The sequence below is a fragment of the Lissotriton helveticus genome, chromosome 1_1 (assembly GCF_964261635.1).
Source record: "Lissotriton helveticus chromosome 1_1, aLisHel1.1, whole genome shotgun sequence".
In the NCBI taxonomy this organism is placed as follows: Eukaryota; Metazoa; Chordata; class Amphibia; order Caudata; family Salamandridae; genus Lissotriton; species Lissotriton helveticus.
In genome coordinates, this window is record NC_136057.1 from 70,383,459 (window position 1) to 70,399,608 (window position 16,150).

At 44.0% G+C, this 16,150-nt stretch overlaps 1 protein-coding gene across 1 annotated transcript in view; it reads right to left on the reverse strand.

Moving 5' to 3' along the window:
- The window catches only part of LOC144828559 (uncharacterized), an 83,976-nt gene that overhangs the window by 11,735 nt on the left and 56,091 nt on the right, over nt 1-16,150 (reverse strand). Inside the window, exons 2-3 of the mRNA XM_078686875.1 lie at nt 10,392-11,744; nt 4,986-7,144 (exon numbers count right to left, since the gene is read on the reverse strand). Of these exons, the coding sequence (XP_078543001.1) occupies nt 6,652-7,144; nt 10,392-11,026 (1,128 nt within the window). The 5' untranslated portion in view covers nt 11,027-11,744 and the 3' untranslated portion in view covers nt 4,986-6,651. The remainder of the gene's footprint in view (nt 1-4,985; nt 7,145-10,391; nt 11,745-16,150) is intronic.

The following is a 16,150-nucleotide window of genomic DNA, read 5'->3' on the forward strand; positions in this document are numbered from 1 at the left end:
ACGTGAAGGTACAGCATTATCTGTTCTCACACAAGATCAAGCAGGACAATACAAGCCCTGTGCTTATTTTTCGAGCACATTAGATCCTGTAGCCCAGGCTCTGCCTGCGTGCCTTAAGTCAGTTGCAGCCACAGCCCTAGCTATCAGACAAAGTGATTCCATAGTCTTAGGACATACCTTGACAGTACAAGTTCCACATTCTGTGGAAGTTCTTCTGAACCGAACACAAACTCAGCACTTGACAATTGCACGTTTAACAGGTTATGAATTGACACTGTTCCAGCCACACATAGAAATCAGACGCTGCAACATTTTAAATCCTGCTACACTGTTACCATCAGTTACTTCGAATCCTGACCCACATGACTGTGTGGAAGTAGTTAACATTATGACAAAGCCAAGACAAGATCTGACAGATACTCCGTTACCAGACCCCGACCTGACACTTTATGTGGATGGTTCATGCCTAAGAACAAGTACAGGAGAACTAGTCGCCGCGTATGCAGTGACTACTGACACTGAAGTCATTGAAACACACCGTATTGATACCCTGTCCGCTCAAGCAGCAGAGCTAGTTGCTCTGACACAAGCCTGTATACACGCCAAGAACCTGAAAGTTAATGTTTACACAGATTCACGCTACGCATTTGGAGTTGTACACGACTTCGGAGTGCTCTGGCAGGAGAGAGGTTTCATGACTTCTCATGGAACCAAGATTCAGCATGGTCTCCTTATTCAAGCTCTGTTAGATGCCATACATTTACCGACATCCATTGCTATCATGAAATGCAAAGCACATACGAAAGTCACTGACATTATTTCCCAAGGTAATGATCTAGCAGATCGCACAGCCAAGCTTACAGCACAGACTCTAGACATTCCAGTTAACATGACACACACTCCAGATCCGATTACATGTATGACAGTTAAGGACCCTACACAAGATGTCATAGATATCCAGTTACATGCTACTCCCGAAGAAATCAAGAAATGGTCCGAACAAGGAGGGGTCCAGACAGATCAAGGATGGTTAACGAAGGGTAGAGCCACATGGTTTCTCCCCGACTCTATGGTTCAAGTCATTATTAATACCGCACATAGTCCAGCACATTTAGGAGAAAAAGCTATGTTAGACAGTATCCAGAACATTTGGTTCAACAAGCATTTACGAGCTGCAGCTAAGCAGAAAGTCCGTACCTGTATGATATGTTGTCAGTTTAATCCAGGTAAAAGTGTCCCGGTGGAACAAGGTGGATTCCAGCCCCCTGACCACCCTTTTGAAGTCCTCCAGATGGATTATATTCAGATGGAGCGATGTCGAGGTTTCAAGTATGTCCTTGTAGTTGTATGCGCTTTGTCCAGGTGGACAGAAGCATATCCAGTCCCAGATTACACAGCCGCGACCACTGCCAAGCAGTTGGTTCGTGAGTTCTTCCCCCGTTATGGACTCCCTAGAGTCGTATATTCTGACAACGGCCAGCCATTCTCATCTGAACTCATGAAGCATGTTTCCCTTTTGCTAGGGTACCAGTGGAAGTTCCATTGTGTACGCCATCCTGAAGCAGCCGGTCTCGTTGAGAGACATAACCAGACTCTGAAAATCCGTATTGCAAAAGTGTGTAAAGAAAAAGGTGTGGACTGGCTAGTAGCTCTGCCAGTCGCTTTATTTTATATGCGCATGGTTGCACATTCCAGATCAGGTCTGTCCCCGTATGAGGTCGTATTCGGCCGCCCCCCTAACATGTGGGGTACTCCTAGACCCCGAAGTATTACCGATGTTTCAAGTAATATGCTGACAGATTACCTAGCTTCCTTGATGTCTGCCCTCAACTCATGTCGTTCACAGGTTGCCGCCGCATTTCCAGACAATACCGAGGTGGCACCGCATGAAATCGTTCCAGGATCCATGGTGATGGTCCGCAACTTTGACAGATCAAGTCCGCTGGAGCCTCGATGGAAAGAGCCCCGACAGGTCCTCCTCACTACCCGTACAGCCGTGAAGTTGGAAGGACGCAAAGGCTGGGTACACCTTTCTCATGTCAAACTTTTTAATGGACTGAAACCCGTCTTAAAGAACATTTCCCAGGATTCAAAGGATTGCCAGAATATTGTTCTCAAGGACTGTCCCGCAAAAGACATTGCTACAACCCCTCCCCTGTTAGAGAAAACTCCGCAGCAGGAGTATAAACAGAAATTAAGGTCTAGTAAAATGAGTCAGTCAGTTTGATTGTCTAAGTCCTCCCCTAGGTGAAACGGTTAGACTGTTTCTGACATGTATAAAATAGACCCCCATAGTGAGAGAGTTAGTCAAAACTCAATCCGATGTATCGTTTTTCTATGTTTTATATTGTTTTCCAGCCTTATGATTTCCTGCACCAGTTATGCATTTTACCTATGTTTCCCAGTTTCACATGTAAATAAGTCTGCTAATGCTACAGTAGAGCACACGTTTAGTGATCTGCCCCCTCATGAACTGTCTTACCGCCTCGCTATGCGTAATAACTCATTTATCCGCATGTTACATTACTCACACCAGACCAGCAATGCCACTAATTGTTGGGTGTGTGGTCGACTCCCCCCTTTCCAGACACCGAAGGGAGTTCTGCCACTTTTTCCTTATCCTTTTTCACATAATGGTTCGTGTGGAGCATGGTCCACGTTAACGTCATCCTCAACAGATATGTTTTTCCTTAACAGTACATGTTTCCCAGACAAGCAAGGTTTCCCTCACCGAACAGGTTTAGATCTAGAAAATGAAGTGTATAATTTAGGTAATTATTCGTCGAATTTCATGGTTCTGAATGTTCAGTCTGATACTACTCCAGACTTACCTGCTATTTCAGTACTACCAGTCAAAGGCGAATTATGTGTCCGAAATAATGGTTCCGTACATGTAGGACATAGTGATTGTACTACTATTGTCAAGTATAGTGACAGTGGGAAATCTATTTTCAAAGCTTCACGTCATTCTTATTTTATTTGTGGTCAAACTGCATATGTTCGTCTGCCCCTCGATTGGGAGGGAACCTGTTACATTGCCTTCCTACTGCCACCAGTTTTCCTAGCCCCACCTGATTATCATAGAAACACACATCTAGTACACATTAGACATAGAAGGGAGTCCCCAATTGTCGATTATACTGAAACTACTCTAGAACAGTATACAGATTTCAACAGAGGGTTCTTCTTCTTTATAGGACCTATCCAGAATAGTAAGTTAATCCGTAGATTAACCAGAACCCTTGAAGCTGTAGTAAATGAGACTGCCTCTGCTCTAGGTAACTTAACTGAAGAGCAATCTGCTATGAGATTTTTCGTTTTACAGAATCGTCTCGTCCTTGACGTCATACTGGCCGATAGGGGCGGGGCCTGTAGAGTCATCGGATCTAGTTGCTGCATTTTCATTCCAAATAACGCGCCGTCTGTTTATTCAGCTATAACCAGACTCCATAAAATTGCCCATCTGATACACCAAGACCCAGGCACCTGGACATGGTCCGGTTGGTTCTGGAATATAATTTCCGCATGGGGATGGAAAATATTGTCCTTTCTAGGTATTGCAGTAGCGATCATATTTAGCTGCTGCCTCTGTATACAATGTGGCCCTGCGATTTGCGGCATTTGTGCTACCTCTTGTATTCCTAGTCCCAAGCCCCGTTCTAAATCCCGTTCCAGGATAATTCGAGACGAACAAATGATACTGTATGAAATGATAGACGGTATCATGAAAATTGATGTTTCCTGATGGAAACGTAGTGACAAGGAGGGAATGTGGAAAAGTAAATTTTGCCATGTTCTGTGTCCCTACGTGTCATCCATAATATGTTATGTGTGCATGATTAAATATGCATATGCATTCCCCATGTCCGATTAATGACGCAATTACAGTTGTGTCCACCTCTAGTATGCCAGTTACTAGTCCTCGTGAATACTACGAATATCAGGCCTATGTAAAGATACGTTGCCACGTTTCTCAGTGTGCACGTTATTCTATTATAAAGTCTCCGTTTCTAGGCCTCAAAAGGGCCTGGACACTAGATTCAGATCCTGTCTCCTGAAGCCTCGCTGAGGAGCGATACAGCCCCCACCTGTATCCTCGACCCTTCACTTACTTCCTGCCTCGCAGTGCCCGGTCCAGCCTGGCTCAGTCTCTGAGTCTGCCAAGAATATGTTATAGTTCCAGTTATCAGTTCAGTCCTCCTTCTCTGCATTCCTAAGCTACTGAACTGTATCAATAGTTTCCGTCATTGTCTAGCCTTCACGTCTCCACGTTAGAGAAATACTGCATTCAATGGTCATTTAATATTCTTCATCACGTACTACATGTAGAATAATATATGGTCCAGTCTTAGAATCAAGTTAGCCTTTCCTCTCCTGACTTATAGTTTATATCAACATGTTCTCTAAACATCAGATACTAGATACTGTTTAGGTACATGTCGCCCTGACTCTCCAGACTTCAGTCTCTGCTCCTAGCACAGAGTTCATAGCCCCCAGTTTCTCCTAGTGATACGTCATTGCTAGTTTGCGCGCACCATCAGGTTAGAGGTCCCGGCTCCTCAGGTAGCCCCCTCCATGGTTTCCGCCCCATTCATGACATATCCTGTTACGTTTGCATCACATGTCTATGTATACGCCCAGTTACACCTACTTTCGCCCTTATCTTTCGCGACTGCTACGCGTCACGCCTTCTGCTCCACCCACTGCTACGCCTACTGCAATATAATGCTATGTGTTTGCGTTATGTATATATGCTCATGTATTGTTATTAAAAAGCAGCGCGCTCATCCCAGATCCAGCCCCAGCAGCTGCTGGGCCCTGTCACCCTGTCATCCTATTCCTATGCAGGTTGTCCTGTTCCTGTCCTTATGCTGTATTAAACCTGCAAAACTCCTACTACCTCGAATCTTGACTCTTATTTATTGAGCTATCTGTTATGATATATGTCTAGTCAGAAAGAGAGGTATTATTTATTTATTTACCACAAGACAGGAGAAAGAACGACCGCCCATTTTTGCCAGTTTGAAACGTGGATGGTCCCTGCTGGGAGTCCCCAAGGTGGAGCCAGGCATCCCGGCATTGATGGGGCTGTTGTGGAGATTAGGCAAGCTAATGCCCAGAGTTGCCGAGTGGGACCCCTGATTAGAGTAGGCACCGAAGCGAGAATTATCGAGTCCGCTGACCCAAGTCCACGACCCCTGAGTGTGTTTGTTGATGTTTTCGTAGGGTTGTTAACTGACTAAAGCTCTTCAAACATTCAAGGCAATCATATAGTTTTCCCCTGTGTGTATTCGCTGATGTGTTTGTAGGTCTGATAATCGACTAAAGCTCTTCCCACATTCATTGCACTTGAGTGGCTTCCCCCCTGTGTGTGTTTGTTGATGTTTTCGTAGGATTGATAACTGACTAAAGCTCTTCAAACATTCACAGCAATCATATAGTTTTTCCCCTGAGTGTGTTCGCTGATGTCTTTGTAGTTCTGATAATTGACTAATGCTCTTCCCATGATCATTGCACTTAAATGGTTTTTCTACTGTGTGTGTTCGCTGATGATACCTTAATGCTGAAGAGCTGCAAAAACTACTGTCACATTCACTACAATGATAGGGGTTTTCCCCCGTGTGTAATCGCTGCTGACTTTTCAGGTCTGATAACTGACTAAAGCTCTTTACACATTAATTGCACTTGAATGGTTTCCCCCCTGTGTGTGTTCGCTGATGTCTTTGAAGGTGTGATAACCGACTAAAGCACTTTGCACATTCACTGCACTTGAATGGTTTTTCACCTGTGTGTGTTCGCTGGTGTCTTTGAAGGTGTGATAACCGACTAAATCACTTTGCAGATACACTGCACTTGAATGGTTTTCCCCCTGTATGTGTTCGATTATGACGTTGAAGGTTTGATAACTGACTAAAGCACTTTGCACATTTACTGCACTTGAATTGTTTTTCCCCTGTGTGTGTTTGTTGATGTTTTTGTAGGTGTGATAACCGACTAAAGCACTTTGCACATTCAGTGCACTTGAATGGTTTTTCCCCTGTGTGTGTTCCCTGATGTTTTTGGAGGTTTGATAAGTGACTAAAGCACTTTGCACATTCACTGCACTTGAATGGTTTTTCTTCCCCTGTGTGTGTTCGCTGATGTCTTTCAAGGTGTGATAACCGACAAAAGCACTTTACACACTCATTGCACTTGAATGGTTTTTCCCCTGTGTGTGTTTGCTGATGATACCTTAATGCTGAAGAGTTGCGAAAACTACTGTCACATTCACTACAATGATAAGGTTTTTCCCCAGTGTGTGTTTGCTGATGACTTTTTAGGTCTGATAGCTGGCTAAAGCTCTTCCCACATTCACTGCACTTGAATGGTTTTTCCCCAGTGTGTGTTAGATTATGACTTTTTAGGTCTGATAACTGACTAAAATCTTTACACATTCATTGTACTTGAATGGTTTTTCCCCTGTGTGTGTTCGCTGATGTCTTTGAAGGTGTGATAACCGACAAAAGCACTTTGCACTTTCACTGCACTTGAATGTTTTTTCTCCTGTGTGAGTTCGCTGATAAACCCTTAATGCTGAAGAGTCACGAAAACTACTGTCACATTCACTACAATGATAAGGTTTTTTCCCCGTGTGTGTTCACTGATGACGTTTTAGGACTGATAACTGACTAAATCTCTTCCCACATTCATTTCACTTGAATTGTTTTTCCCCTGTGTGTATTCGCTGATGTTTTTGGAGGTTTGATAATTGACTAAAGCACTTTGCACATTCACTGCACGTGAATGGTTTTTCCCCTGTGTGTGTTCGCTGATGTATTTGAAGGTGTGATAACCGACTAAAGCACTTTGCACATTCAGTGCACTTGAATGGTTTTTCCCCTGTGTGTGTTCCCTGATGTTTTTGGAGATTTGATAAGTGACTAAAGCACTTTGCACATTCACTGCACTTGAATGGTTTTTCCCCTGTGTGTGTTCGCTGATGTCTTTGAAGGTGTGATAACCGACTAAAGCACTTTGCACATTCACTGCACTTGAATGGTTTTTCCCCTGTGTGTGTTCGCTGATGTCTTTGAAGGTGTGATAACAGACTAAAGCACTTTTCACATTCAGTGCACTTGAATGGTTTTTCTCCTGTGTGTGTTCCCTGATATTTGATATTTGATATTTATGAGCATTTGTAAAGCGCAAGCGTTCGCTCCCAAGGGAGCATCATGGCGCTGGGCGAGCTGCAGAGGAATAGTTGAAAAATGGAATGAATAAATGGAAGAGAGAACTAGATGGCTGCCAAGACAGAGGAGTCTGGTAGTTGATAGACCCATGTCTTGAGAAGTTTTCTGAAATTGTTCTCATTGTCTATGGCTCTGAGGTAGGCGGGTAGGGTGTTCCAGGCTTTAGCTGCCAGAACATTGAAGGATTTTCCGCCTCTGGTCTTATATTTAAATCTTGGAATTTGAACCAGATTGGTCCCAGAGGATCTTAAGCAGCGCGAAGGGTTGTAAAGTTTAAAACGGTTTACAAAATAACGGGGTCCTGTGTTTTGCATTGTTTTATGGACTGTGAGAAACAGTTTGAAAAGAATTCTCTTATGAAGAGGCATCCAATGAAGTGCATTCAGGGCTGCAGACGCAGATGACCTTCTGGGGAGTTGTAAAACCAGTCGGGCTGCAGCATGTTGTAAGCTCTGCAATTTTCTGAGAGTGGATTTTTTCACTCCAGCCATGAGGCCGTTGCAGTAGTCAAGTCGGGAAAGTAAGAGAGCTACCGCGACTGACTTTCTTGCTGCAATTGGGAGGAAATCAAAAAATTTCCTCAGGGATTTTATTAATCCAAAGCATCGACCGGCAGTGATCTTAACGTGATCATCAAATGTAAGGGAAGAATCGAATTGTACGCCAAGGTTTCTGGCAGATATAACTGCACTAGGAGGGGCCTCGGATCCTGTGGGCCACCAATCTTTCGGGCAAAAAGAAAGATTCTTACCTATTGGGATGATCTCTGTCTTTGCGCTATTGCATCTAAGATGGTTGGTATTTAACCACTCAAAGACATCAGAGAGGCAGTTTTTAAACCGGAGATCTGCGTCAGTACGCTGTTTGTCAATGGTGACGACCAATTGAGTGTCGTCAGCGTAGGACGTAACCAGGATCCCATGTGATTCTATCACCGCTAAGAGGGGTGCCATATAGATATTAAAAAATAAAGGGCTCAATATAGATCCCTGGGGCACTCCAGATGTAATTGGCTTTTCGCAGGATAGGTGTGGTCCTAATGCCACAGTCTGAGACCTGTTTGATAGAAATGATGAAATCCAGGCTAGGGCTAAGTCTGTTACGCCAATCTCTCGCATTCGATTGATTAGGATGACATGCGAGATAGTGTCGAATGCTGCTGTGAGATCCAACAGGATGAGGACAGCTTGCTTGCCCTCATCCTGTAGGAATTTGATGGAATCAGCAAGTTCGATTAAAGCTGTTTCGGTGGAATGACCGGAGCGGAAGCCCGATTGCTGGGGGTGCAAGATATTGTGGGCTTCTGTGAAAGTTTTGAGTTCCTCATGCACTAAATGCTCCGTGACTTTGCCCAGAATAGGAAGCAAGGAGATGGGGCGCATGTTAGTCAAATCTGTAGATGATTTGTTCTGTTTTTTCAACAGGGGTTTGACAGTGGCCTTCTTCCATTCTGCGGGTACAATTCCGGATTCAAGAGATTCATTAATGATTCCATTAATGTAGGGATTGACTGTGTCCATCAGATGGTGAAGAATGATTGGGGGACAGGAATCAGTGGGTGCTCCTGATTTACAGGCCAGGATAGCCTTGCTTGTCTGTTGCAAGGATACTGGTTTGAAACTGGAGAGAGGAGAGTAGTTAACTGATGCCTCTACAGTGGTTGTCGGGGGTGGGGGAAAGTCCTTCTGAATGTTGACAATTTTGTCAATGAAGTAGTCAGCTATTTGGTTGCAAAGACTCTCTGAGGGGGGTATATCGGTGGTGAGAGCTTTCGGGTGGGTGAAGGACTTGACTATGGTGAAAATGGTTTTTTGATTTTGGTGCGCTTCCATTATAAGTTTAGTGAAGTATTCTTTTTTTGCTGCTTTAATGTCAGAAAGATATACTTTCCTCTGTTGGACATAGCGTGTTTTGGAGATCGTGTCGTATGCTTGTCTCCAGTGTCTTTCTAGTTTCCGACAAAGGAGGTGGCTTTCTGCAAGGGTCTGGGTGTACCATGGGGCATTAGGTTTTTTCTTCTTGGGGCCCTTTCCTTGATTGTTTTTAGATTCAGTGTTATCCGCAACTATTTGGTGCATCCAAATGTGGAAGTTGCAGGAGTCAACTTCGACATCTCCAGTTAGCGTGGGGGTGGGAGCAGAGGTTTTGTCTCAAGCTTTATTCGTTCAGCCACTTTCTTCCAGTTAACTGTGAAGGTGGCTTGTGTATGTCTAGGACTAGGTGGGGTAGGAATAGGTGTCGTGATGTCAAAGGGGATGAAGAAGTGGTCGGTCCATATTTGAGGCAATGGAGGGGAAGTGGAAAGGGAAGGAAGATTAGAACATATGCCGTCAATGGTATGTCCAGCACTGTGGGTGGCTGTGTTAATATGCTGAAAGAGTCCAAAGATGTTCAAGGACTGTTGAAAGGAGATAGTGTGGGGATCTGTAGAAGATTCCATATGTAAATTCATATCGCCAAGGAGTGTGAAATTAGGGTATTGTAGCATGAGTGCTCCGAGGGCCTCATCTAAGGAGTTGAGAAATGAGGAAGGGTTGCCCGGAGGACGATAAAGGAGCCCAACCGAGAGGGAAAACGAGGCAGTAATTTTAATTGAAAAACCCAAGCTTTCGGCGTCCTTAAGATGGTATAATTCAAATGTGTGGCAGGGAAGTGTATCCTTAATGATTAGTGCTATCCCACCACCTCGACCTGAGAGTCTATCTCTCCTGAAGATGGTAAAACCAGGGGGGAGGGCAATAGCAAGGTCAGGGTTGGAGGAATCATTGAGCCAACTTTCAGTGATGAACAGGGCATCAAGCTCTTGGCTTAATATTAAATCGTGCAGGTCTTGGCAATGGCGTGCTAGAGACCTGGCATTCACCAGACCTCCCTTAAAGAAGGTGAGGCGGGTCTTTGAAGGAACGTGCGAGTCGGCGACGTCGCTTGTTGGTATGGGGGGAGTCCATTCACAGCAAGGACATAACAGGGGGCTGGAAAGGGGGTCAATATGGGGACAGTCGCGACCGTGGGGGGCAGGTGGAGGGCGTAGGGACAGTAAATAATTGTTATCATACCTGATGGCGGGTTTCAGCCCGACAGCGTGCCCTGCGCCCAGCGCGATCCGGTCGCGGACGGGCGCAGACGGGCTTGGCTTAGGCGCGGCTTCGGCGCGCATCCGGCTGTTTTTGGAGGCTTGATAAGTGACTAAAGCACTTTGCACATTCACTGCACTTGAATGGTTTTTCCCCTGTGTGTGTTCGCTGATGTCTTTCAAGGTCTGATAACTGACTAAAGCTCTTTACACATTCACTGCACTTGAATGGTTTTTCCCCTGTGTGTGTTCGCTGATGTATTTGAAGGTGTGATAACCGACTAAAGCACTTTGCACATTCACTGCACTTGAATGGTCTTTCTCCTGTGTGAGTTCGCTGATGAACCCGTAATGCTGAAGAGTCACGAAAACTACAGTCACATTCACCACAATGATAAGGTTTTTCCCCCGTGTGTGTTCGCTGATGACGTTTTAGGACTGATAACTGACTAAATCTCTTCCCACATTCAATGCACTTGAATGGCTTTTCCCCTGTGTGTGTTCGCTGGTGTATTTGTAGTTCCCATAACCTAATAAAGCTCTTGACACATTCACTGCACTTGAATGGCTTTTCCCCTGTGTATGTGTGCTGATGAAGCTTGAGTAGTGATGTCAAACTAAAGCTCTTGCTGTATGTGTATGATTCTTCTTGCTTGATTAGTGTCTGTGGGTCGGGTATATATTTGTCTACATCCCATGACTGCATTTCCTGATGGGCCGACATGGCTGATAAAGCACTTGTGTTTTTCTCACACACTTTATATGTGTGCAGTATTTTGCACGTTTGATTTCTGTTTTAACAATAAAATGCGATAGCCACCAAATAATTGCCACACTCCTAATATGTAGAAGGTGTTTTTGTAGGCGATTGTGCCTTTAGACTGGATTATGGCTATGCACGATTGCGGGTAAAGTTGTATCTTCCTTTTGGCCGGTGCAAATCGGAACAGTCTGTTGTATTGTAGATACAAGAACTCCTCTTTCCTTTACCCGTCAGTTGTCAGGCTCCGCTCTGTTGCGCTCTTCTCTGGCTACTGTGGTTTGGCCAGAAAGAGTTTACAATTCTCCTAGAGCACGGAGTGATGGTTTGTCATCATTTTATAAAACAGAGCACTATGGTAATCACATCATACCAATCCCATGATCAAAGCTGGTATTAGGTACTTGTTTATACAGGAGGTGGTTTGTTATTGTTGTTGCCTTAATTTTCCTAAGGTCATTTCTTGGTCTTGTGGCGTGGGGGTGCACAGCTCAGACTCTTACAATCACTGAACTTCCCTTGATGCTTCTTCCGAGATCTGTCAGTTTGTGTGCAGGTTCCTCTGTCGCCGACTGCTCTGATGTTTTCCTGAATACTGTAGCTCAATATTTCTGCTATTATTGAAGATTTACAGCAATCGCTTCATTATTGATGGTCAATTCATACATTCAAGGCTTGTTTTCTGTTGGATGTAAAGATATTTAAAATTACTAAATTGAAACAAAATGGAATGAGAATTCACAATATTTAACTGGTTGTAAAAGACATTTCTGGGGAGATTTACCAATCTGCACGCAATGCAGCGCAGGCATCCCCCTGCGAGGCTGCGCTGCGTGACAGGGAGGGAGCGGGAGAGCACCATATTTTCAAAGATATGGCTCTCTCCTCCCCTTTCCCTTGCACTGGCACTGATTACAGCAGCCCTGCGCCATGCACACACCTTAGCACCAGAGCGCTAGGGTGTTTGTGTGCGTGAGTCCAGCATAGGTTTTGTACAGGAAGGACACCCTTCCTGTACAAAATACTATGCCTAGACATGAGGGAAACCTTTTCCAACTTTGTATGCATGTTGCACAGTGCAGGGGAACAAAGGGAAGGCTTGGGTCCTGTCACTGACCGGCCTGGACCACTGCAATGAAGTAAACAGAAACAAATGGCATACTCGTACTACCCCCCTAGTCAGTAAATTACTAGGTTGGACAACAATTTGATTAAATTGACTTTTGTATTATGAAAAACTGTTTTCAAAGAAATTCATCATATGTCATCAACAAAACACATTCATTGACAATTACATACATTGAAAATAATACACAAATATGGAAAAAATATATATACAACCAATTACTGTACAAAATCACAAAGACAACTCTACAATGCCTCAAATTACTTGATTGTGAGGCACCAGTCCTTTATATAAACATAAAGACAAGCGGATATTCAATTTATTGTAACAGCCTTCTTGTCTGAACCAGCCAGAGATTTATAGTTTTTGCAAGGGGGTCTAGTTCAGGGGGAATGAGCAGGATGAATTATGCAGTTGTAGTACATTCGTTTGCCCCTGATTGGCCCCATCCTTTATTCTATCTCAGGCGGAAAGTAGTACGAGTAATCAAACCTTTCTGGCCATTTGTTTCTGTTTACTTTGTTACACACTGCAGCACGCATGCAAAGTCAGAAAAGGAAGGAGAAATGAAAGCATTTCTCCTTCCAAGTGCCTAATTTGAAAGGGCGCAGTTTTCTCACGCTAAACCCAATCTACTGTATTTGGTAAATTGAGTTTAGCGTGAGAAACAATGGGTGGTTGCACGGGAACGCCCATGCCCCACCATTGGCAGGCCCCAAGGTGCAAAGTAACACGAAGCAGTGCAATGCGATGCTTCACATTACTTTTACGCTATTTGCTGGAAAGAAAATTAGGAAAAAAAGATTTTGCACTCTTTTGTGCCACTTCTGTGACGCAAACAAGACGCAAAATCTGAGTAAATTGCCCCCTTCTTCTTTACTGCCTTTGAAACTTAGTAGGGAATATTTCATCATACAGAAATATTTAACTAAAAGTTCTGGTGAGCAGGTGACATCTTATTAATGTCTGAAAACTAGGTGATTTAACAGTGTTCACTGAATAACTTAGCAAAGTAAGGGTGCTCGGAGCTCCCAAGTGCTTAAGGTTTTGCTTAAGATAGATGCATGCGGTCAAGATTTCATTCAAACAACAAAAGAGTTTAGAAAAAGAGATGGACCAGGCGGGGCTGCAACATTTCCAGTAACTCTTTACGAAGTATACAACGAAAGTAACTCCATTCACACACTTCTCATTTCTTTCCTATTCACTTAAGATCATCTCAAATACCAACTCCTGTCTTTACCTTGCTGTTCATAGGTCACCTTTGACACTTTCAACAGCTCCCTTGGTTCAAGCATTTTTGGTTTCGTCTAACCTGGAAGAGTGGAACATTATTGTGGTTTGTCGGGGTTTCCTATCACCATAACATCTGTCCATCTCCCTGAAACTAGTGCAGCTTACAGCACCCGGTTCTGGCCCGGAAAGACAACTTTAAAAAGCTAGTCATTAGTTTTTTCTAAAGTTCTGTAAGATGCAGCTCCTTCGGGGGGTTTTGTGTAAAACAGAGCGAGGGGTTTACTGTAAGGCCCGTACTTTACATTGTAAGTGCAGATAAGGCAAACAAACATTGATTCATATAATTTAATATTCAACGTTATCAGTCATTTAGTTCTTATAGAGAATCCATCGCAACCACTAATTTACCCGACATATCCCCGCATCAGATGTGTGCATATTACTTTTTTTCCCCCCTTTTCCACCATTACATGGCATCTGGCATGATGTTGTCCGTTTGGGGCCCTGGATGCCACTTTGTGACTGGATCGGCATTTGGAAGAGCGGGAGGAGGTGTCAGTTATCCACAGGTGATGCGACATTTCTACCTTTCCATATTTCTCATATTCAAATGTACTAATTTCTTGTCCTGCGACCCCCCTACTGCCCTCTGACTGCGCACTCACTCTGAGGGGTTCATAAGAAGTCAGATAACGGCCTGATAGTCACAAGGCCATGGATCTCACTTCTTCTACAACACGTATTGCCGACTTAGGGCCTAGTTTAGAGTTTTTCCAACAGATTATTGCCTCAAAACTAGGAGTTGGTGAAGAATTCCACTCTGCCGCCGTAGCTCGTGATGCAGAACGGAGTTTTTTTCTCAAGTGGTTAGCCAACGGTAAGGTGACGAGCGCTTGTGAGAAAATATAACGCGCTAGACCTCCTGCTGGTAATAGTTCTCATTGCGGGAGGTCACGGCAGGTCGCGACCACTCGAGGGTAGAACTCTGTCATTCTCGTTGATGAAGCTGCCACTCAATTAGAATGTCAATTAGAGAGACAGAGGCAGAAGCGCCCTTTGGCACGAAGGGAAGTGCTGTTCGTGCTGATTTTACAGTGCGGGACAAACTCCTGGCACTAAAAATCAGTGAGAGCAGCGCAGCTTAACAAACTCTGCCACTAGCGGAAGTCAGCGGAGTACGGCAGAGTTTTCCTGGCGCTTCGTGGAGTTCCGCTGAGTAAAACTCTGCGAACTACACAAAGGCCTAATCAAAACGTGACACATATCCTGTCTGCCTTATTATAATTGCCAGAGGATATAATGCATTTTTAATTGGGTGGGCAGGATACCTGTCACATTTGTGATGGAATAAAGCATGCACTGAAATCTAAATCAGGCATTTGGTGTACATGGTGTCCAGTGTGGCTAGCTGGACTTGAAGGATCTTGTGGTTTGTGGGTCTCTCACTGCTTTGAGGTCACAGCGAGGCAGAACTTCTGTCAGCCGTGCCTTGTGCAGCTCTTCCTTCCAGGCGGGACTTCTGTCAGTTGCGCCTTGTGTGGATCTTCCTTTGAGGCATTCCTGCCCATAATGATGGTACGCAACGAGATGCAGGAGAAGGAAAAGATGTCCAAGTACCTGTATTGCAAGGATTTAATGTCGAGATGATGGGTTCTTCGGCTCAGATAAAAGGACCAATAAGTTCATATAATGTAACAAATACTGCATCTATCCTAGCTCCTACTATATATAACTCTGTAGAAGTACGAGTAGGCTGTAGTATAGGCCCAATGCCCCCTATCCCAGACGAACATGAAAATGTAGATATAATTCCATGTTCACCACAAACATGTAATCAAAGTTTAATATCTTGGAACATAGCCGGGCTCTATGACAAATCCAGTGATAATGGTTGGTTGACTTTCGTTAAGGAACATGCGGTAATATGTCTCCAAGAAACATGGTTGGTGGATAAAAATGTATACATTGAGGGTTATCAAAGTTTCTTTATCCCAGCACTTCCCTCAGCTAGTGGCAGAGCAAAAGGAGGGTTGGCAATTTATGTTAACTTGGCTCTTACATGGCTCAAAGTTGAACACTACTCTGGAAATAAAAATATCCAGGTTTTAGAGCTAAAGAGGGGTAAAACAAAGCTCACACTGATTAATTTCTATAACGCAGTGAATCAGGCCGGCGACTGTAACATACAGCCTTTATGTGAATATCTAAGGGAAAATGTTGGATTTTTGCCTCGCCAAATAATAATTGCAGGTGATTTTAACACACATGTGGGAACCCTGGCGAGACTACTGTTGGCCAACTGGGTTGTAACAGCCTGGAAGGTTTTCATTTTGACCATTCGCGGCGTGTACAAAAGGTCCCTTGCTAATCGTAAGAGAGTGGTAAAGAAAAGCGTTTGGGAGTCCTTGTTAGATCCTGAAACACTGAAAAACAGCTAGAAGTTTTGGGATATTATAAACAAACCCTTATTTGATCAACCTAGAAATTCCACCGTGGGTACTAATATTCCAGAGGAAGAATGGGTCAATCATTTTAGTTCTATTTTTAAAAAAAATGAGTTGCAGGCAGAACACATTCCAGTTGATTCTAAAGAAAATTTGCTGCTCTTCACAATTAACAAGGTTGCAAAGGGAATCGAAGGGCTGTCAAACAACAAGGCCCCAGGACCGGATGGTCTTCCTCCGGATCTTTTCAAATCCCGTATAACACTCTGGGCACCAGTCCTC